Source organism: Ahaetulla prasina, chromosome 2 (assembly GCF_028640845.1).
Source record: "Ahaetulla prasina isolate Xishuangbanna chromosome 2, ASM2864084v1, whole genome shotgun sequence".
In the NCBI taxonomy this organism is placed as follows: Eukaryota; Metazoa; Chordata; class Lepidosauria; order Squamata; family Colubridae; genus Ahaetulla; species Ahaetulla prasina.
The window spans coordinates 258,993,920-259,017,930 of NC_080540.1; the positions used below are offsets into that span (position 1 = coordinate 258,993,920).

Here is a 24,011-nt window from a genome sequence, read left to right on the forward strand (position 1 = left end):
TCAGGGAAATATATTTTTAATATTTCCTAAAATATTTCATTCTTCTAGGAGAGGGGTGGGTGATAACTTCCTTCAGAAGATGAAATGAAAATGCTGCTGGAGAGAAGTGAAAAGAATTCAGTATGCAGTCAAAACAAAACTTTTTAAAAGATGCTAATGAATTTTACATTGTACAGTGACTTATTCAAATTACTAGATCAACAACAGCTGAAAAGACTCTATTTTTAAATGGTTTTAATTGTCAGGTGAGTTTAAAGAAGAACCTGAAATAAAAGTAGATTTAATTACTTTTGTAAGCCTCTTTTTTCTTATTTTTCTTCTTCTATGGGAATACATGGACTTCCTGACCTCTTCAGGGAAAGGCAGGTCTGTTCTTCCTGAAAGACAAAGGAATTGAATATCCTTCTGCAATGCATCAAGAAACATTGAAGAGTTGCAGAGACAAGAAAGATTAAGCCAATCGTGGTTTGTCTTGGGAAAAATTAAACGTATTTTCATTTATTCCATTCTTTAATAACAACTAATACCACAAACCATCCATAATAGCTACATCCACACAATATTCTCAGTCAAAACCAACCACACTACACTTTGAGTAGCATGTTATAGATACAAAGGAAACAGGGATATACTAAGTTACAATGTGATGAAACCTTTCCTTCAACAGTCTCCAAAATTTGATTGCCATCAGTTTGTTTCAATAAATTAGTGCAATGGGTGGCAATGTCTTTTGGAAGAAAATTTAAAGACTTTTTATATGGTTGTCAGAGTTTTCTTTATCTGTTAGCCATGTGAAATAGTCCAGGCAAAAAGCATGATCAGGAGTACCAGCTTTATCTTCATTGTAAGGTTACATTAACAGAATCTTATAAGACTGAAAACATTTCTCCCCTCCCCCATCTCATTTTATTCTCTGGAAATTTAAGGAAGGTCCCTCCTGAAAGATTTACTCTGCCATCCTCCTTCTCTGGGCTGAGACATCTTTTATATGCTAGACCAGGGGTGTCAAACTCAATTTCATTGAGGGCCGTATCAGGGTTGTATTTGACAGGACTGAGTGGTGGTGGCCAGGTTGGGTGTGGCCAGGGTGAACAAGGCCAGCTCAACATCTTGCAGCCCTTTTCCAGTCTGTAATGGCTGCATGTGGCCCTCGCAAGCTCCATTTTCGCTGGCAAAGGCACAGCAGGCCAGTCCTTCACTGTTTCCAGGGCAGTCCTGTGGGTTAGATCTAAGCACCCCATGAGCTGGATCCAGCCCATGGGCCTTGAGTTTGACACCCTTGTGCTAGACATCTTTTATCTCCTACTATTACAGTATTCCTTGCTGTCATCAAATGGCCATACAGATATTTGCCTTACTGATTATTAAGGATCATATTGCCATCCAGGTTCAAATGATGCACTTAGAATAAGCTTTTGCTGATCGCTGCTAGGGAGGGTACTTTAATAATTTTTTAATTCAGAATTACAATCAGTATGTCATGATATCCTTCTTGCTTCTATTATTTAAAACCAATCTCTATAGATATCTGGCTTTTTTTAAAACACCATTTCAATTTTGGGGATTTTTTCCCTCTCCCATTTTTCTAAGAGATATGCCTAAAATTTTTAGAAATAATTAAAAATCATAAAGAAGTAATTGAATACTGCCATGCTGCTATTGAAAAAGCTTCATGGTACATTATAAAATGTACATCAATAGAACTGGGTTGCATAGTTCTGCAGCTGTGATGCAGTGCATATTATATAGATCCTCCTTCCTTAAATTCAAAATTATAGGATGTCCCTTCTCCATCATTTGCAGATGTAAGCATTGTTATATCACTGTCTGAATAAGCTTTGTCTTTTCTTGCTCTGCTACAAATAAACTTAATCATTTTTGCAGGCCAATCTTTCTGCTATCCAGTTTCTTCTTCCAAAATGTCCCTTTTTCTGTCTCCTTTTCTCTCTTTTTGTACTGTTACCTTTGTGCCTCAAGAATTTGGGAATTGTACTTCAATACATCAGGACAGAAGTAGATTGGAAAAGATTCCTGAGGAAAATATGGTTCAGACCATACACATTTGAGCATTGAATGTAACCCATGCAGATAGAATTATACATTTTTACAGAGATAATTGCAATGCAGAAATGAGAGTCAAATCGTTCCATTTCTGATGTTGCAAGTCTGATGTAGTCCCTCTGGTAGGTATTCAACTTTATAGCATGAAAGTAGGCAGGGAAAAAAGCTTTTATAAGTACAGTTGTATATACAAAGTCCCCCTTGTGCAAAGGTTTGGGCTACACACACAGACACATAAAAGGAAGGATGATATTAGATGTATACCTATCAGGCCAAGCCCCAGTCATCACACAGTGAGATTCACTCAAACCCAGTTGTTTATTTGCTTACATCTAATAGACGGGATCTTGCCAGACTAAAGCTATAACTTTCTACTCTAACAAATATATCTTGGAAGATTCTATGGCTACCCTGAATCTATTTCTCCTCCCACCATCCAATTCAGGATTGTGGGGTCTCATGTCTGGGTCCCCTCTTTGGAATGTCTTGCCTCCTCCTTTTGAAGCTGTGTATTACCGCTGACATTCCTCCTCTTCCTCCTCCTCCTCCTCCTCCTTCTGTTGCACATTCCATCACACCACCTTTGGAAATAGTTGAACATCCTTCAATAAAACTAATCCCTGAAAAAGTTTCACATTATGCTTTTTCTTTTATTGTCATCCAAAGGAAACAGTATGAATCCTGATTTTGAAAGCTTTATGTATATTTAGTTACTGCTGAATTCCACCTTTTGGCACTTACTGGGCACCATGGGCAGTAAATGTAGACATAATTAACAGTTTTATCTCAGAGTTACTCTGCATGCCACTGTATAACATGCCTCCTATTGACAGACTAATATTCTCAGAGCTTTCATCACTTTTCTTCTCACCTCGGTTCAACTAACTTTCTCTTCTGATTCTGACCTGTGCAGTTCAAATATTTACCTGACTCTCTCTCTCTCTTCATAATGAAAGACAGCACATTTCAGCCTCTGAGCTGTAGGTAGACTGAAATAACTTAGCCTTTCCTATCACCATGTTATTTCCTCAGTAAAGCTTATTGTTTTTTTCTCACACACAAGAATCACTCAAGAATATTGGTTTTTTTTAATTATATACCCAAAATAAGTCTTTCCCTCTCCACACATTATAAAACAGTGATCCTAGGAATAAAGTTGAGGGAACAGAAAACCATGGCTTTCCACACCTTTTCTTTCACAACTGAGGAAGTTCCTACCATAAATTAGTTTGGGTAAGAGATATGGATATTTCCTGGATAATAGATCTTTGAAAGAAATGTCACTTTATAAAAAGAAGGTTGTATGTTTGGAGAATAATGACAGCCGTCATCAGTTGCCATTCAGAAGCAATTCCATACCAGTCCAATTTTATAACATCAGCTGATCTGTGGAGCTGAGTTAATTTGCGTGCTCATTTATTCAAAACCAGAGCAAAACTGTTTTTCTCCTTCAAATGCTGGAACATACAGACTGTTCCAATTGTCAGAATTTGCCTAAATTCATTTCCTGAATCCCTTTTCTTCCCTGTCCCCAGAACCTCAATGCTGCTTTTCTGGTACTTGTGTGTGTTGTCTGATTAGTCAGCTGGATTAGTTCATGGCATTTGCAGAATTTCAAAGTAGGCAAAAATATAAGAATTTACTTCATGTTGTTTTGGAAAGATTGGACAGTGGAAATAACAAGCTCTCCTTAGAGAGTGCCATTATTTTCAGAAAGTTTCAAAAGTTTAATTTTTCAATTTAGAATTAAATATTGACGTCAGAAAGAGAGCTAAGTATTATGATCACCTTCTGTTGCTCATTCAAGGCTGTCTCTATGTTCCAGTTGAACAAAAGCAGTTTTCTTTTCCAAGCATCCCCTCTCTGAACATTATTAAAGTTAGATTAAAATATATAACTTTAAGAAGGCTTTGATATTATCTACTGATAGGTAATGTACACGGAGAGTACCAGTGATGGGATTCAAATAATTTAACAACTGGTTCTTCCTCACTCAAATCACTAGAGATGTGCTATGTTCCTTCTTGCTTCAAACGCTCTACCATCATCCCAGTGCCGAAGAAGCCCACCATCAAGGAACTGAATGACTACAGACCAGTTGCTCTAACATCTGTAGTCATGAAAACCTTTGAAAGGCTAGTGCTTTCCTACCTGAAAACCATCACGAATCCGCTCTTAGACCCCTTGCAATTTGCATACCGAGCAAATAGATCAACAGATGATGCTGTTAATATGGCTCTGCACTACATCCTACAACATCTTGAGTCTCCAAAGACCTATGCAAGGGTCCTTTTTGTAGACTTTAGTTCAGCATTCAATACCATCATTCCAGACATTCTTCTAACTAAGCTAAACCAGCTACAGGTACCGGAACAGACTTGTAAGTGGATCACAAGCTTCCTAACAAACAGGAAGCAGCAGGTGAAGCTAAGCAAGATCACATCAAATACCTGTACAATTAGCACAGGGGCCCCCAAGGCTGTGTGCTCTCCCCACTTCTCTTCTCTCTGTATACCAATGACTGCATCTCCAATGATCCATTTGTTAAGCTACTGAAGTTCGCAGATGACACAACAGTGATTGGTCTCATTCGAGACAATGACGAATCCGCATATAGACGAGAGGTCGAACGACTAGCCTTGTGGTGCAACCAAAACAATCTGGAACTGAACACACTCAAAACCGTAGAAATGGTGGTAGACTTTAGGAAAAACCCTTCCATACTTCCACCTCTCACAATACTTGACAACACAGTATCAACAGTAGAAACCTTCAAATTTCTGGGTTCTATCATATCGCAAGATCTCAAATGGACAGCTAACATCAAAACATCATTAAAAAAGGACAACAAAGAATGTTCTTTCTGCGCCAACTCAGTAAGCTCAAACTGCCCAAGGAGCTGCTGATCCAATTCTACAGAGGAATTATTGAGTCTGTCATTTGCACCTCTATAACTGTCTGGTTCGGTTCTGCAACCCAACAAGAAAAACACAGACTTCAGAGGATAATTAGAACTGCAGAAAAATAATTGCTACCAACTTGCCTTCCATTGAGGACCTGTATACTGCACGAATCAAGAAGAGGGCCGTGAAAATATTTGCAGATCCCTCGCATCCTGGACATAAACTGTTTCAACTCCTACCCTCAAAACGACGCTATAGAGCACTGCACACCAGAACAACTAGACACAAGAACAGTTTTTTCCCGAAGGCCATCACTCTGCTAAACAAATAATTCCCTCAACACTGTCAGACTATTTACTGAATCTGCACTACTATTAATCGTTTCATAGTTCCCATCACCAATCTCTTTCCACTTATGACTGTATGACTATAACTTGTTGCTGGCAATCCTTATGATTTATATTGATATATTGATCATCAATTGTGTTGTAAATGTTGTACCTTGATGAACGTATCTTTTCTTTTATGTACACTGAGAGCATATGCACCAAGACAAATTCCTTGTGTGTCCAATCACACTTGGCCAATAAAATTCTATTCTATTCTATTCTATTCTATTCAGCTCACTGCTTGCAGTTCGATCCTGCCTGGCTCAAGGTTGACTCAGCCTTCCATCCTTCTGAGGTCAGTAAAAACGGGGACCCAGATTATTTGGAGCAATTTGCTGACTCTGTAAAACACCCAGAGACGGCTGGAAAGCACTATGGAGCAGTATATAAGTCTTAAGAAGTGCTATTGCTATAAATCCATGCCAATTTGCCAAATATCCTAATTTTGATCATACAACAGTGGGGACTCAACGATAATCGTAACAGCAAGGACTCCGTTGTAATTCACTTTCTTCAGGGACGTTGTAACTTCAAACGATTGCTCGAGGAATGGCCATTGCTCCACTTATGACTGTATGACTATAACTTGTTGCTGGCAATCCTTATGACTTATATTGATATATTGACCATCAATTGTGTTGTAAATGTTGTACCTTGATGAACGTATCTTTTCTTTTATGTACACTGAGAGCATATGCACCAAGACAAATTCCTTGTGTGTCCAATCACACTTGGCCAATAAAATTCTATTCTATTCTATTCTATTCTATTCTAATGACTGGCTGGGTGGCGTGGCTGGGGAGGGTCATGTGACTGAGTGGGCATGGCCAACTCTATGTCACTTGTATGGGTGGTGCCTGTATGGGCCAGGCGGGGTGGTGCCTGTATGGGCCAGGCGGGGAGGGAATCCAGGGGTCTCCAGTGGGTGGAGCGGGAGGGGAGGCAGGAGGAAAGAAAGAAAGAGCCAACCTCTCTCTCTCTCCCTCTCTCTCCCTCTCTCCCTCTCTCTCTCTCTGTGTGTGTGTGTGTGTGTGAGAGAGAGAGAGAGCACACCACTGCCAGCCCTGATATAACTCTCCGAAATTGGATCTCTCTCTCCCTCCCCTCCTCTTTCCCTCCCTCCCCCCTCTCTCTTTATGCAGGATTAGAAAGTCTGCCAGGGTGAGGGAAAGTGCATGTGCTACAGTATACTGCGAATGCCCCTTGCTTTCCCTTTGCCTGGCTTCCCTCTTCCCGCTGTCTCCTCGGTGCTCGCTCACTCACTTGCGCTTTCCCTCCCCTGTCTAGCTTGATGCAGGCGGCAGCTCACAATTACCCTTTCCAAGCCTGTTGTCAGTGGAGCTGGCCCCTGGTGAGGGCTGGCTTTTTGCCTATTTTAGTCCGACTGTTGGGGGAGGTGTACTGACAGGGGCCTGAGGAGGAAGCCATTTTATATCCATTATGTGGTTATAATGCCATATTTGTATTTAAATTAAGTTGTATCAATTCTCTTTTTTTACCACCCTTCTGTTTCTACACAGACATGCATATCATATGCATGAATAGATTTATGTATGTGTATTATGGCTGTGCAAACTTTCAAATGATTTGGAAGAAATATTGCACTCCTGCATGAGTGCAACACTTCTTGGATTTTCATTAGTAATGATGAAGGAGCTTCCAAATAGGCTTGAAATAAGAGTGTCCTCATTTTAAGAATCAATTTGATTTAATAAATAGCAAAAATTTATCCAGGTCTCATATATTTTTGAAGTCGTTTTGACACATAAAGGTAAAGGTAAAGGTAAAGGTTCCTGTCGTGTCCCACTCCTCCGCTGACGGCCGGGTCAGGGAAATCCGAATCAGGCTTGCCTCTGCAGCTCTGCCCAAAGTCCTAGCAAAGTCCTCAGAGCAGGCAGGAGACCAGTAAGTGACTTCAGCAAGATAAGTTCGACTTTGCCTGACTCAGAGACTGCCAGAAAGCAGATCCTTTATATAGGCCATGGGGTGTGGCTCCATGACTCAGCACTCATTAAGGCCTGCCCCTCCCTTCCTTCTGTTGCCTCCGCCTATCCAATCTTCTGATGCGAGGGTCACTCCAATCAGCTGTTGTTGGAAGTAAACTTTCCTCAGGCTCACATGCTGTGGAGGAGGGGGAGGGGTCTAGCTGCTCCATTTGCCTGGGCATGGAGCCAGGGCTGGGGCCGGGAGGTGCCCCCTCCTCTGCAAGCTTGTCTGGGCATGGAGCCAGAACTGGGGCCGGGAGGCATACATTCCTCCGTGTTCGGGAGCAGATAAGCAGACCCCGGCTGCGGTGAGAGCGGACAAGACACAACAGTTCCCCTCGCACATACGTGCTAGTCATTGCCGACTCTAGGAGGCGGTGCTCATCTCCGTTTCAAAGCCGAAGAGCCAGTGCTGTCTGAAGACGTCTCCGTGGTCATGTGGCTGGCATGACTCAATGCCAAAGGCACATGGAACACTGCTACCTTCCCACCAAAGGTGGTCCCTATTTTTTCTACTTGCATTTTTACGTGCTTTCGAAACTGCTAGGTTGGCAGTAGCTGGGACAAGTATGGGAGCTCACCCTGTTACACAGCAGCACTAGGGATTCGAACTGCCGAGCTGCCGACCTTTTGATCGACAAGCTCAACATCCTAGCCCCTGAGCCACAGCGTCCCCTTTTTTGACACATACATAACCTTAAAGTATGATTGTGTGCTAGAAGGTAGGAAATGTATGAAAATCTATTTGTGTTTTTCATGCATTTGTTCTTTTTGGTTATTTGTTTGTTTGTTGATTGATTGATTGATTGAGGGGTGCTTTTGAGTCATTGCTGATTCCTAATAACTGCCTGGACTAGTCCCTGCAGGGTTTTTGGAGGGCCAGATTTCAAAGTGCCCTTGCCTACTTCCTGGGCTGAGAGAAAACGGTTGGCTGAACATCATCCAAAGCACCTGGCTATTCTCCAAAGCACCTGAGGGCAGGACAAGAAGCAATGGGTGGAAACTGATCAAGGAGAGAAGCAACTTAGAACTAAGGAGAAATTTCCTGACAGTTAGAACAATTTATTTATTTATTTATTTATTTCGATTTTTATACCGCCCTTCTCCCGAAGGACTCAGTTAATTAATTAATCAGTGGAACAACTTGCCTCCAGAAGGTGTGAATTCTCCAACACTGGCAGTTTTTAAGAAGATGTTGGATAACCATTTGTCTGAAGTGGTGAAGGGTTTCCTGTGTAAGCAGGGGGTTGGACTAGAAGACCTCCAAGGTCCCTTCCAACTCTATTATTCTATTCTGAAATCCAGCCAGTTTTGTGCTTAAGGCAGGACCAGAACTCATGGTCTCTCAGTTTCTAGCCTGGTGTCTTACCCATTACACCAAACTGCCTCTTCTTTTTGGCAACAGATCAACAAAAACCATATGGGTAAAATTTCTTGTTCCAATCTTGTAGGTTCCCCCCCCCACTTTGTTTCTCTTGTAATAAATAATATTTATTAAATTTAATAAATTACACACATAAGCTAAGGATATTCAGAAATTGCACTGTTACAATGGTGCGCTCGGCAGAAAGTCTTAGGTGTCACATTCAGGATGAGGCTGCCCCAAAAGATTAGCAATGGAGTGACCAAGTTGATTTCAGCTCATTGTAGAGTGGGAGGTGATAAGTGTGCAGTCACAGTAGCAGTTGGTTGAGAAAAATAACTGACCCAGGAAGTGTGGGATACTTTACAGTGGAGGTTTGCCAGAATCAATTTATCCACCTAATGAGTGAGCATGAATGCTTCATTGGATTATATGTTTAAAGCTTTACATCAGATGCTCTGCAAAAACCAACCTTCCTCTTTCTGCTTGTATAAAAAGCCCAGATGAAAAACTCAGTGTCAGCAGTAAGGCCACTGCCTCTGTCCACTTTCTGTCAGTGCCATGACATCAAGCTATTGTTCAGCTGCTGAAGAAAGATGAGGCTCCATTGTCGGTGCCTGCTGTGGGCAGTGATGAGCAACCCCTCAAATCACCCTTCCCAGCTGGGTCATTATCGAATAAAAGAGAGATTACTGGAACAGCAGCAGACAATGGTTTGAGCTCTGGCAAAGATGTTTTCTGGCAGGGTTTAAGTCTCAAATGAACATATTTTTTTGTGCTTCCTTATTTGTTCTGGATGTCTGGGAACATTGTCTTTGTGTTCTCAGTGAGACTATAGAAAGCTCTACTTTTAAAGCCTTCGTGCCTTCCCTTCTTTGGGTATCCAAAAGAGTATCGATGGTAGAAAAAAGGCTCTTTTCGTCTTCTTTGAAATTCCTTTCTTCTGTCTCCTCTACTCATCACTATGAACTCTTTGTCCTTTGAGGACACAAACAATGATGTATTTTTCTCTGTGGGAAAAAAATATTTCCCATTCCCCCTGAGAGCTATTTTTTCATACATTTTGTTATTTGTTTAAATAACTGATGCAAAAAAACAACTGTATAAACTATTTTTTTTATTTTGTCACAACAGTATACACAAACATAATATATAAGCAAAAGTATGCAACAACTATATTAATTTGATATAATGAAAGGGAACAATAGGACAGGAACGGTAGGCACTTTTGTGCTCTTATGCACGCCCCTTATAGTCCTCTTAGGTGTATGTGTGTATGGTGTATGTGGAGGGGGGCAGAGGGGTGACATTGTGATAAAAATCTGTTGATGGACCACAATCTTATTTTATACACAAGTAGGTAAAGTAACACGGCTGGTGCCACATATCATAGTTCATATTTTGTCATTCGACGTACAGATGGATAGACAGCCTTCCAATCATGGGAAGAATAAAAACGAATAAAATAAAGAAAAGGGTAATTCAGAAGTGCTCAATTTTTGCCATGGACTATTAGTAATATTTTTTTTTCAGGAGGAGAAGCATAGGATGTATTATTAATGTTTGATGGTGCTGTTCTGGATTCACTAAATCTGTTTGTTTGTTTGTTTAGCATACAGCAAAAAATGTTAAAAAGCACATCACAGTTATATTGTCAATTAGCAAATATAAAACTATTTAGTCTACAAATTCAAGGTAGACTATTTATGTACTCAATACATTATGGATTTGCAAACATATAATCTCTAGGTTTCCCTGATATGTGCTCAGAGGCCACTTTTCTACAATATGTTGCATAGTCTGCTTTGGATTTACATATTACTAAATCTGTAAACCAAATGCTTAAGAAACTATCTTATCCCATATAAATCTCACTAGCATTACTCTGGTGTTTCAAACCAAAGACATGTTGTACTCAGAACCTTAACTTTTTATTGTCATGTAGTCATCCTTTGGATCTTTTCAGGCCAGACACAATCTGCTGTTACTAATTGAGAGATTGACTTTGGTTTCCCTTTAAATGGAAGTTTCAGTGACTGCAAAGAGTCACCAGTCGGGGGGATCAAGCATGTGTTCTCTTGTTGCAAGAATTTCAATGGCCATTGGTCCATTTGGGGAAAATAATTCAAAATTCTGGAAATGGCTTTGGATTTGAAATCCAAGCACCATGTGATAGGATAGAATAGAATAGAATAGAATAGAATAGAATAGAATAGAATAGAATAGAATTTTTTATTGGCCAAGTGTGATTGGACACACAAGGAATTTGTCTTGGTGCATATGCTCTCAGTGTACATAAAAGAAAAGATACGTTCATCAAGGTACAACATTTACAACACAATCGATGGTCAATATATCAATATAAATCATAAGGATTGCCAGCAACAAAGTTACAGTCATATAGTCGTAAGTGGAAAGAGATTGGTGATGGGAACGATGAGAAGATTAATAGTAGTGCAGATTTAGTAAATAGTTTGACAGTGTTGAAGGAATTATTTGTTTAGCAGAGTGATGGCCTTCGGGGAAAAACTGTTTTTGTGTCTAGTTGTTCTGTTGTGCAGTGCTCTATAGCGTCGTTTTGAAGGTAGGAGTTGAAACAGTTTATGTCCTGGATGTGAAGGATCTGTAAATATTTTCACGGCCCTCTTCTTGATTCGTGCAGTATACAGGTCCTCAATGGAAGGCAGGTTGGTAGCAATTATTTTTTCTGCAGTTCTAATTATCCTCTGAAGTCTGTGTCTTTCTTGTTGGGTTGCAGAACCGAACATGGAGTGAGCTCCCATTCTCACCCCAGCTTCTGCCTATCTAACAGTTCGAAAGCCTACAAACGTCATTAGATAAATCAACACCACTTTGGTGGGAAGGTAATAGTGCTCCATGTTCTTTGGTGTATAGTCATGCTGGCACATGACCTCAGAATTCTTCGAACAACACTGGTTCTCTCAGCTAAGAAACAGAGATGAGCATTGCAGCCTAGAGTTTGGGCAGGGGAAACCTTTACCTTTGAGCTTTCTTCTAATAGTATAGGCTTAAAGAGAGGAAAATAAAACCATTAGCAATCATGGATTGGTTTACCAAGTATTCTCCTATTGTTTAGACTATTAGTCCAATATTCCCTTTTAGACTATTGTTGCCATATTCTCTTGCTTATTATACCTATTTGGACTACTGGAAGCTGAAGGTTGTGTGTTCCTAACTTATATATATTATAATATTATATATATTAATGTGCCTTTTTTCTGGGAGACATAATTTCTTCCAATTCCAGGACTTTTTTTGAATGTAGAGATGTGCAATTTATGATATGCAATAGGCCATACAAATAAATAATTTATTGCTGCACAAAATATTTCAAGCAGAAGAAGAATGTTTACAGGACGTAAAACCATATAGGAATCTCGCAGCTGATTTCACAGTGATGTAGATAGAGACCCACATCTGTAGCATTCTGTCATATTGTTTGATTTGGGCTTAGTACAACATATGACCCAGACAACTGTAATCCATCATGGATTTCTCATCCCCTCTGTTAGATTCGGGCAATAACGAGGCAGGAGACCAGATGAGTAACAACAGCTCTTTACTATATGGTGAACCCAGCAGCAGCAAACGGTAAAAACCCCTCCTTATATACAGTTCAGCTGGAGGCTTCAGCCAATTAGCAACGTGCTATTTCCCGCTCTATTTTCCCTCCAAAACCCTTAAAGATACATTACACTCCTCCCCTCCCAGAAAACTTTTTACCCCTATTTACATAAAATGAATAATTATTTTTCTACGTAGTCACGTAAGTATGCAGGGCGTCTCCTAACTCTTTCGGACCTGCGCAGTTCATTATCTGGGAGTGAGTCGAGCTGGCCGGAGGGACTGTTCGTTCCTCTCAGCTCCTCCTCCAGGCCATCCGGCCTTGGATTACTTGCAGAGTCGTTCCTGCTTTCCTTCGGAGGGACCGGTTGGTGTCGCTGGAACTCAGATAAGTCCTGCGGTTTTCTCGGGTTTGAGTTAGCTGTGGATTCAATCATTGGATAGTCAGGGCCTGTTTCGTCTGTCTCTAGACTGGTGGCTATTCTTTTTCTTAACTGGTCTATGTGGCGTTTCCAAACCCGGCCATCCTCTATTTCTACGAGATATGATTTGGGCCCGGTTGTTTCTAGGATTGTTCCCTTTTGCCAGTTTGGGCCTTCACCATAATTGTGTGCCCATACGGAACTCCCTACTGTCAATTCTCTTGTTTTGCCCGGTGTTGTTTTATACCCGTCTGGTGTGTAGTTCGGGTTTAACCGGTCTAACGGGCATCTAAGCTTTCTCCCCATCAGTAGCTCTGCTGGGCTGCGGCCAGTCGCTACACAAGGGGTTCTGTGTTGTACCGCTAAGAAGGTGTCAATTTTTAATTGCCAATCCCCGGGTCTGATTCTGGACAATGCCTCTTTTGCACTCCGGACGAAACGCTCTGCAAGGCCGTTCGTCGCAGGGTGGAAAGGCGCCGAGAGGACATGCCGGATGCCCTCTTCCGCCAAGTACCTCTCAAAAAGGGTCACCGTGAACTGTGGCCCATTGTCTGAAACGAGTGTGTCTGGTAACCCGTGTGTTACAAAAAGGTGCCGCAGGACTGAAATTACAGCCTCTGCGGTCATAGATTTCATTAGAATGATTTCTAGCCATTTGGAAAATGCGTCTACCACCACTAAGAATGTTTGGCCGTGGAAAGGGCCGGCAAAGTCGATATGGATTCGGGACCATGGGCCCTGGGGTTTCTCCCACTCTCGGATTGGGGCCGTTGGTGGTAGTGGTCTGGTTTCCTGGCATGCTTGGCATTTCCCAACCCTATCGCTAATCTCCATGTCCATCAAGGGCCACCACACATAGCTCCTGGCTAAACCCTTCATTCTCACGATTCCAGGATGGCCTTCGTGCAGAAGTTCCAGAACCTTTTTTCGCAATTTCTCTGGGACCACCACTCTATCCCCCCAGAGCAAACACCCCCCTTGCACCGACAATTCCCCGCGCTTTTTTACATATTCCCTAAAACGCTCACCCGGCGCAGCGGGCCATCCTCTTTTGCACTCCGGACGAAACGCTCTGCAAGGCCGTTCGTCGCAGGGTGGAAAGGCGCCGAGAGGACATGCGGATGCCCTCTTCCGCCAAGTACCTCTCAAAAGGGTCACCGTGAACTGTGGCCCATTGTCTGAAACAGTGTGTCTGGTAACCCGTGTGTTACAAAAGGTGCCGCAGGACTGAAATTACAGCCTCTGCGGTCATGGATTTCATTAGAATGATTTCCAGCCATTTGGAAAATCGTCTACCACCACTAAGAATGTTTGGCCGTGGAAAGGGCCGGCAAAGTCGATATGGATTCGGGACCATGGGCCCTGGGATTTCTCCCACTCTCGGATTGGGGCCGTTGGTGGTAGTGGTCTGGTTTCCTGGCATGCTTGGCATTTCCCAACCCTATCGCTAATCTCCATGTCCATCAAGGGCCACCACACATAGCTCCTGGCTAAACCCTTCATTCTCACGATTCCAGGATGGCCTTCGTGCAGAAGTTCCAGAACCTTTTTTCGCAATTTCTCTGGGATCACCACTCTATCCCCCCAGAGCAAACACTCCCCTTGCACCGACAATTCCCCGCGCTTTTTTACATATTCCCTAAAACGCTCACCCGGCGCAGCGGGCCATCCTCTTTGCACCCAACCCATTACAGTCCTTAATGTAATGTCCTTGTAAGAAGCCCGAGCCACCTCCTTGGAAGTGACTGGACCAGAGTCCAAAGAGTCAATTAACAAGACGGGTGTGCCCGGAGTGGGGTCTTCGATAGTCGCTGGTAAAGGGCATCTGCTCAAGGCGTCTGCATGCCCTAACTCCTTTCCTGGCCGATGTAGCAGTTTGTAAGAATATGCAGCCAGAAAGATAGTCCATCGGGTTAATCTGGGCGAAAGTGCCACGGGCGTTGGGCGGTCGCCCGCCAGCAACCCTAGTAGGGGTCTATGGTCTGTGACGATTTCGAAGTCGCGACCGAAAACATATTCATGGAACTTCTTTACCCCGGAGACTATGGCCAAGGCTTCCCTATCCAACTGGCTATAGTTCCTTTCAGCTGAGGACATTGTTCGGGAGTAAAACGCTATAGGGGCTTCTGTGCCATTTGGCAGCCTGTGGCTGAGCACAGCCCCCACCCCGTAGGGGGATGCATCGCAAACTAGCACCAATGGTAGTGTGCTATTGTATTGGATCAATAGGCTATCACTAGACAGGAGGTTTTTTATTGCTTCAAATGCTCTAGCTTCCGCCTTTCCCCAAGACCATGCAGCATTTTTTCCTAGTAATTTGTGTAGCGGCTCGGCTATGGTAGCCTTATTTTTTAAAAAAACCGCGTAAAAATTTACCAGACCCAAAAACGCCTGCAACTCTGTTTTGTTTTGGGGTGCTGGGGCCTTTCTGATTGCCCTAACCTTGCTCTCAGTGGGGTGGATCCCCTCCCTGTCTATCCGGTAGCCCAGGAATTCTACGGATCCTACCCCGATCTGGCACTTGTTTAATTTGACTTTTAAACCGGCGGACCGGAAAATACTCAAAACTTTTCTCAGTCGCACCCCTAGTTCCTCCATATTATCGGCGGATACCAGTACATCATCAAAGTACGGTACCACCCCGGGGAGCCCCTGCAGAAGCCGCTCCATTAAATTTTGAAATAATCCTGGTGCCACACTGACCCCAAACTGTAACCTGGTGCATTTGAAAGCACCCCTGTGCGTTACGATTGTTTGTGCCTCGGCCGTGCTGCTATCTACGGGCAACTGTTGATAGGCTTGGGCCAAATCTAGTTTGGCAAAAACCTGCCCTTGCCCTAGCGAGTGCAGCAAGTGTTGCACCACTGGGACGGGGTAAGCGCTTTTTTGCAAAGCTTTGTTTAGCGTCGCCTTGTAATCGGCGCAAATCCTAACTGACCCATCTGGTTTCACTGGGGTGACTATCGGCGTCTCCCACTTCGCATGGTCGACTGGCACTAGTATCCCCTGGCTTACTAGTTTGTCCAGTTCCCGGTCAATCTTGGGCTTCAGGGCGAAGGGAACCCTCCTAGCCTTTAAACGGATAGGGGCAACTTGAGGGTCTAGGTTGAAGGAGATAGGGGTCCCCTTGTACTTGCCCAGGCAGTCTTTGAAAACGTCCTCGAACTCCTTCATGAGTTCGTCCTTTAGGTCGACTTCATTTCGGAAGACTCCGGTCACTCCCATGCCCAATGCCTGGAACCAGTCTAGTCCCAACAAACTCGGCAGAGTCCCATCGACGATGGTGATGGGCAGAGTTTTTTCGAACTGTCCATACTTGACGTGGACGGTCGTCGCCCCTCGGACAGGGATCCTGTTCCCTTGATAGTCCTGCACTCGTAGCTTCTGTGGCCGCAGTTTGCGTTTCGCGATAGCCGGCAAGTTTTTTTCTAAGTTGCTCCAGGACATGATCGTAATTGAAGATCCAGTGTCCACTTCCATTCGGCACGGCACTCCTTCGATGAGTGTTTTAATAAAGATTTTTTTTTTCTAGGCGTGTTGATGCCTGGCCCACTCTCACGGCGGTCTGATTCAACTTCGCGCCTTTTTTCCCTTGACCAATCCCGGGCCGTTTCGCGGTTCCCGCGCTTTGATTGGTCGGTTTGAATTTTTGGCGGGAAGGTTGGGGCGCTCGGCAGGCTTTCGCGATGTGCCCTTTTTTTTCACATCGCCGACACGTGGCATCCTTAAATTTGCAATGTTGCCGTTGGTGTTGGCCCCCGCAACTCGCGCGTCGCCCGGTCTTCCTCTCTGGCCTCCCGGTGTGGAAGACTTCTTCCTCTTCCTCCTCTTCCGACTCAGCCTGGACTTCCTCATTGTGGACCGGGGTTGTTTTCGCTGCCGCCCCTGGCGCGACCGGCTTTTGTAGTGTTTCTGCCGCTTGGGTAGACATCTCGTGAGCCCTTGCCTCGTCCAGGGCGATTGCGAGCGTTAGGTTGCTTCTGGACAGCAGCCGCCGTCGCAAACGGATGTCCCTGACCCCGCAAATTAGCTGGTCGAGCAACGCGTCTTCCAAGTCTCGGTACTCACAATGGTTCGCGGCTTTCCTCAGTGCTGCCATGTACACACTGATGGACTCGCCCTCTTGCTGCATGCGCTGCCTTAATTCGAACCGTTGAACGAACTTGGAAGGCGTTGGTGCATAGTGGGCTTTCAAAACAGTCTGCAGAGTTTGCCACGGTACCGCCTGTACCGGCGTTGGCTCAGAAAGCGATTCCGCGGTGTCGAAAACCTCGGGACCGCAGTGACTCAGGAAGTACGCCCGTTTCCTGTTGTCCGAGACTCCTTGGAGCTCGTTGGCTTCGAGGAAACACTCGAAGCGAGCCATGTATGACCCCCATTTTTCTTTGGCTGGGTCGAATGGCGCTGGCGGTGTATAGCTGGACATCGTTGCTAACCGCCCTTATTTTGCTGGGTTCGTTCCTGGTGCTCTTTTGCCTCGAAATCCCACCTTCGTCGCCAGTGTTAGATTCGGGCAATAACGAGGCAGGAGACCAGATGAGTAACAACAGCTCTTTACTATATGGTGAACCCAGCGGCAGCAAACGGTAAAAACCCCTCCTTATATACAGTTCAGCTGGAGGCTTCAGCCAATTAGCAACGTGCTATTTCCCGCTCTATTTTCCCTCCAAAACCCTTAAAGATACATTACACCCTCTTTTTAAAAATTCTGTCGATGTTACTTTATAATGTAATTTCTATTTTGTACTCTCATTTGAGAATCATAATTGTGAGAAGTGATATACAAATATTATTTCACGATCAACAAGAACTATTTCTTGGTGCATGTTTTCCAAACTTGCAAACAAGATTCATGTCTCTCTCCCAACATCATTAGATAGCAATGTGTGCTGGAGGAATGTAAACTCATTTTACCTCAATATGCTGTATATGCAGAAACCAGTTAGGAGCCTAATAAAAACAGTTTCCTGTCTCTTGCAGGTTTCCCCCATATTGTTTTTACCCATTATTCCTGCAAAAGCTTTATATTATTTTATATCAAGCATGTGAAGATATTTCAAAGTTTTCTTGTAGGAATTCAGGGAGGATGAGACAGCTTTGTCTTCAGAAAAATATTCCCCCCTGAATACTACAGGAAGTCTTTTCACACATTATTCCCTCCCTCCTTCTCCTTTTTCGTCCCAAATATACCCTATCAAATTTTCATTAAATGCGAAGTTCCATTCAGCTCTTGATGTCAGATCCTGAAAACCTCTCATGTTACCAGTTCACACCTGATTTAAAGGTTTATTACATTAAGCAGAGCCATTTCCTCCATGGGAGATTTGCTACTCAGAGATACAGACAGTATCAAAGCTCCATATTACATTTTCTTCCTTCCCTCCTGCAAGCTGATCTCTGCATAATTCAAAGACCGAGCAACATGCATTCAAAGATGAAATATGTGTATATATGTAGGCTTTTTGTCTCCCCATCCCCCATTGGTCCAAGAAAGCACCAGGTAATAGTTCAAGAACAAAAGAAATGTTGCCACAATTTATTCTAATGCATGAAGTAGAAAATAGGCTTTCAATAAGAGCTCTTGAACTATAGTAATAACAGACATTCTGAAACTATTACATTGTTTCTTCCATTTCATAGAAGAAAGGAGAATAATGAACACCTAGAGGTAACGTTCAATTACACATGTACCAGAAAATCAAGTTCCCTGGAATGATGGACTTGTTGAATGAATGTTATTTTAAGCGTGAGTGTCGGAGTGGCCATTTCTCACTGTAATTGAAAAACAAAATGAAGCCACTTCCCTGAACAACCAGGGATCCAAGAACAATAAAGGTCCCCCAAAGCAAAATGTGGATTCCTGAATTTTTATAACAAAGGTGCTCCATCTTCTCTGTTACGTTTATGAGCTGGTGCTATTGATTGCTTTGTGAACATCTTGACATAAATCAAACAAGGGCTGAAATATTATACGTACTGAATGTTGCTAATACCTGAAAAGCTGTCACAAAAATTGAATTTGTCCCTGAATTTCAATGACTTTATATTTATATCCAGTCTTGAACTGTACTTTTTATCAATATATTCTAAGACATTGTCATCTATAATATATAGCCGAATGTATTATTATAGATCAGTTTATTCTAAAGTCCTTAGTTTGGTTATTGCAAGAAACCCACTTTTTCTTAAATTGAACTGGGAAAAATGAGCAAGTCTCTGTACAGGAATTCAATATTAAAGCATCTTGGGGGCTAAGCCATGATGCTTATTTTTGGCTTAACAATTGTGTAAACATTGGTCTTGTAGCTTAGAAATCATAATCTCTGACTAAGTGTGTGTTTTATGAATACAGCTGATATTTATTCATTGTTTGCTTAGTAACTGAACTGTGAAGTGCCACTAGTACAATAGCAACAGCATCTGATTTCTATCCCGGTAGAGGAAAAAAACCTTTATTAATTTGGATATGTGAACAGAATGTTATTCATGCCAGTATCAATTAATAGAAAGGTTAGATAGAAGATAGAAGATAGATAGATAGATAGATAGATAGATAGATAGATAGATAGATAGATAGATAGATAGATAGACAGACCGACAGACCGACCCAGAAGCTCCTCAAAATGTTGATGTGCAGTCAATATCTAAACTGGAACACCACTATCATCCTCTTTATTACAAAGCACAGTTGCTGATCTTTGGCATAAACTCATAGATAAATCAGTTACAATCAACCCTTGAGGTTGATTACAAGACTCAGTGGTGAAATGCCATCAAACTGGTATCTGCTACACTTGGCTACATGTTCAAGAAGAACAGCAATATATATACTCCATGGAAGATGAGGTTAGAAGCCAAGATCAGAGCAGCTCTGACTATCCAATGCCCCAGAGACAGCTAAACAAAGACTTACAGCCCTGGCTACCAAGCTAAGGAGATACTCTAGAGCAGGGGTGTCCAAACTTGGCAACTTTAAGTCCACAAGTCTTAAAGTTGCCAAGTTTGGACACCCCTGCTCTAGAGAATCAGAGGCCAAGATAAATTTCTTGGTCCCAAAAGGATCATCCAAGATGTACTTCCAACTGTTTTGCGACAACACAGTAATTGGTACTCGTGCAGGGTGGCTAGGTATTCTCTTACTAATTCTTTGTCTATTTTGACTTTCGTAGCTGTTATATCTTATCAAAACCATTGTACTGGACAAAACCCAGAGCATCCAGGAGTACATCAGTAAGATGGCACTGAAAGGTAAACTGCTGAGACAATGCCTGAGGCAGCAGCATACATGGGAGGAAAATCAAGTAGAGTAAGTGCTATGACAAGACCCTGCATGGGATATACCACTGACAAATAGCTGAGGTGTCAGACTCTGGAAAATCCTACCAGTGGCTGGAAAGGACTGGAATGAAATTGCCACATTGGATAGGATCCAAGGTGCAGACTGCAGAAAGGCCTCAGAGACAGTCCAACTCATACTGGTAGGGTGTAAGATACAGGTAGGAAAAAGCACAGCCCAAGTAAATGGCATTATGTACAGAAACATTTGCACAGTGTATGAGCTAAACCTTCCCAAATTCAGGGAGATTTTACAGAAGGTCATGGGGAATAACTGGTTTAGAATCCCATGGGACTTCTGGATCCAGGGTGGTACTGACCAATTAACCAGACATTGTGGTAGTAGACAAGAACCAGAAAATAGCAGTGGTGATAGTGGTAAAAGTGCCAAGTGGTACCAACATTAGGAAGGATGAATATAAAAAGCTGTAAGGAACCAGGGCCTGTAGGAGGAACTAGAGAGGATGTTAGAAAGACACCAGAAATACAAGAAGAGGCATGGAATACATAAGATTTTAAAGATTTAAAGATACAACTGAAACCCAGAAGAGAAATGTTAATGCTGATTTGAAACTTTCTGCATGAAACAGAAAAAAAATGAAGTTATGATATATGGGTTTTATGATTAGAAAAAAATAGTAGATAACAGAAAAAAATAAATCTTAGAATAAGAGATCAATTTAAACTTATATTTATATCCTTTGTAAAAGACAGTCAGAAATAATTTCTTTGTATTTGCTTTTCTTTTCTTTTTCTGCACTCTTGACTTGGCTTTCTCTTTTTCTTTTTTCTCCTTCTATCTTAAATGGTTTTAAAAATATAAAATTATCTTTTTAAAAGGAAAAAAAATGGACAATTTTTGATAAGGATGCAAAATAGCTTCATAAAAGATAGATGGATAAGTCATTTCATTTTTTAAATCCTGTTAAGTAGTCATTAAACTTACTTTTCTGTACTCTTCATTTGGAAAATGTACAAATGTTGATCAGCTAAAACTCTATTTCCTAACTAAGCTAAATGTTTATCTTGAAGTTAACTTCTACCAGTGTGAGTTTATATCCATAATGGCAAAGATATGAGGATTTACAGAGAAATTTATTTTGGAGGAATTTCAAAATCCACGTTAACAGTTCCCAATACATTCCCCAAGTGTAGCTATTGTAATTATGCCTCCAAGCCTTCCAGCTAAGGAAGTTTTAGCTTTATACGCTGAAAATTTAATTCAAGTTGAATCTTCTCCTAAACTGAAAAACCACCAACAGTGCTACGTTTTACCTATTAAGATCTTTTCCCTTGCTATTGTTTTCAGTAACACTTGTTTATCTGAATGTGCATCTCGAATGAAACTTTTTTCTCTTGACATCAAAAAGCTCTGTGCACCCACTTCTTCAGAAAGACCCTGCTGGACATGATTGAAATATAGAGTGAAGGATTTTTTTCAGGGGTGAAATCCAGCAGGTTCTGACAGGTTCTGGAGAACTGGTAGCGAAAATTTTGAGTAGTTCGGAGAACTGGTAGCAGAAATTTTGAGTAGTTCAGAGACCCAGCAAATACCACCTCTGGCTGGCCCCAGAGTGGGGTGGGAATGGAGATTTTTGCAATATCCTTCCCCCGGGGTGGGGAGGGAATGGAGATTTTGCAGTATTCTTCCCCTGCCATGCCTACCAAACCACACCCACCAAGCCGCACCATGCTCACCAAGCCATGCCCACAGAACTGGTAGTAAAAAAAATTGGATTTCACCACTGATTTTTTTCCATGTTCTATTACAGGTTTCACATGAAGGATGCATTTTCTTGCTCTCAGCAAACAAAATTACTAATTTAGGAAGAGTTATTTATTAGCATTTTAAAGTAGTAAATATGTCCTCCATGTAGTCAGTTATCCAATTGACAGAATAATCAGAAGTGCAAAAATGCTGCACAAGTTGGCTTGTGAATACCTAGATTATCCAAAGCTATACTTAAGGTGCATTTTGGCCAGTGTTTCTCAATTGCAGAACCTTTGACATGTGTGGATTTCAATTCCCAGAATTCCTCAGCCAGCCACACATCATAAAGAGTGTCAAGCCTGAATTTGATTGGGGTGTGGAATTGTTTGTATCTTTGAGTATTCTGACATGAATTCAGTTTGATACCGTTTGAAGCTGAAGGAGGATAGAGCCTTCAGTCAAAATATCATTCCTAGCTGATATATCAAACACATTCCAATAGTTGGTTGACCGGAGGAGGAGGAGAGAAGTTGCCAAGCAACCAGTTCCCACCTTGGTTGGACAATGTGACAGTTTGAGAAATTGAAACTTATAGTGGGGTGAAAAGCCCGGGAACTTCAGTACTGGCTTTTCACCAGTTAGTGCCAAGATAGTATATCTAAATAAATTTGTTTTTTGAGAAAACATAATTCCTTGGAGTTCAATTTGTGGTAGATGCATTACTTGGACCCTGACAAAGACACTGAGAAACACTGATTTATATCAGCCAATGAATTGAAACTCAGTAGTAAGTGTATATATAATACAAAACCATATTTACCCCAACCATTGTAAGAATAACAGAATAACAAAATATCAGAATAAGAGAATTGGAAAGGATCTTGGAGGTCTTCTAGTTCAACTCTCTGCTCAAGTGGGAAGCCCTATACCATTTCAGACAAATAGTTGTCCAATCTCTTCTTAAAAACCTCCAGTATTGGAGCATTCACAACTTCTGGAGGCAAGTCATTCCACTAATTAATTGTTCTAAATGTCAGGACATTTCTCCTTAGTTCTAGGAGGAATTATAAAGGCATTATAAAGTAATATTAACAGTTCACATGATCAGTTAATGCATCAGTTAGACGCTACCGCACAACTGCAGTTTGCTATTTTTTCCACAAACCAGGAGAGCTGTTGTTTTGCTTTTTAAAACCAAAACAACACCAAGAAACTAATAAGATTTTCTAAAACCACCAATGCAGTTTGGGTATACATTTCAGGCAGTCATGAACAGAGCCTTCTGTGACAGGAAAGACACATTCAGAGACCAGATGTGAAATACACATACCACATATTCCTTACTGATAAATGAGACCATTCTATTTTGATCTCTCTCTGGCTAACCAACTTTACTGGATCAGCTGTTCTCTAAGAACAGCTTTTTTCAATCATCATTAATTTGTGTGCCTTAAGGACATTCTTGGTGTTTTGCTGTTCTCCATTTTTCTGCTGCCGCTACTACTGCAGAAAGTGGGACCGGATCTTTGTTGATTTTATTATTTTGTATGTACTGTCAAGATGACTAATGCATAACCTATGGAATTACCTGAAAGTCTGCCTGATACCATAGTTGTCCCTGCAGCAGAACAGCAGACTGTAAATTCAGATTCAAACTCCTAGAACTTTATTATATTCAGGCCTTTCTGCATTGTATTCACAGCAAATAGCTGTGTCATATGACAAAATCTCAAATTTTTATAACAATATAAAAAATATTATTCTTCTCCTAAATTACTTGGCATAATTGATAGTTTCACATCAATGTTATATTACATTAGTCATATTTTTTTCATTTCAACAACCACAGTCTTAAACCAGTGTGACCCATAAGAAAAATTTCATTTTCAAAACATTTTATCATTAAAATGATACACTTTGCTGTTACCAGCCTTATTCTTAATCAAAGTAGAACTTTTTTCCTTAATTCTTGATGCAAAAACAAGGTTCACTTTCTTATATTGGCTTACACTTTGCAGCTACGTTGTATTATTTTTTTAAAAAAGCCTGAAGAAATCTTATGACTGTATTATATAGATTACATAATCTAAGTGGTACTAATAGTAATTTCAGGCAAATTTCTGGACAACTGCTAGATTGCAGCATACAGAATTTTCTGTATTTCTTTGTTGCTATTTAATGATCATCCAGATTGTAGCAGCCTAGAAATGACAAATAACTATTTCTGTAGACTTATTAATATAGCAGTTGATGTACA

At 41.6% G+C, this 24,011-nt stretch overlaps 1 protein-coding gene across 1 annotated transcript; it reads right to left on the reverse strand.

Moving 5' to 3' along the window:
• Positions 1-12,402: 12,402 nt before the first annotated feature.
• On the reverse strand, positions 12,403-16,447 carry LOC131190727 (uncharacterized protein K02A2.6-like). The gene is made up of 2 exons (XM_058168083.1): positions 14,218-16,447; positions 12,403-13,677 (listed from the first exon to the last, which is right to left on the reverse strand). Exons 1-2 carry the CDS (start codon positions 16,186-16,188, stop codon positions 12,469-12,471), a joined length of 3,180 nt encoding a protein of 1,059 aa, XP_058024066.1. The 5' UTR covers positions 16,189-16,447; the 3' UTR covers positions 12,403-12,468.
• Positions 16,448-24,011: the final 7,564 nt, after the last annotated feature.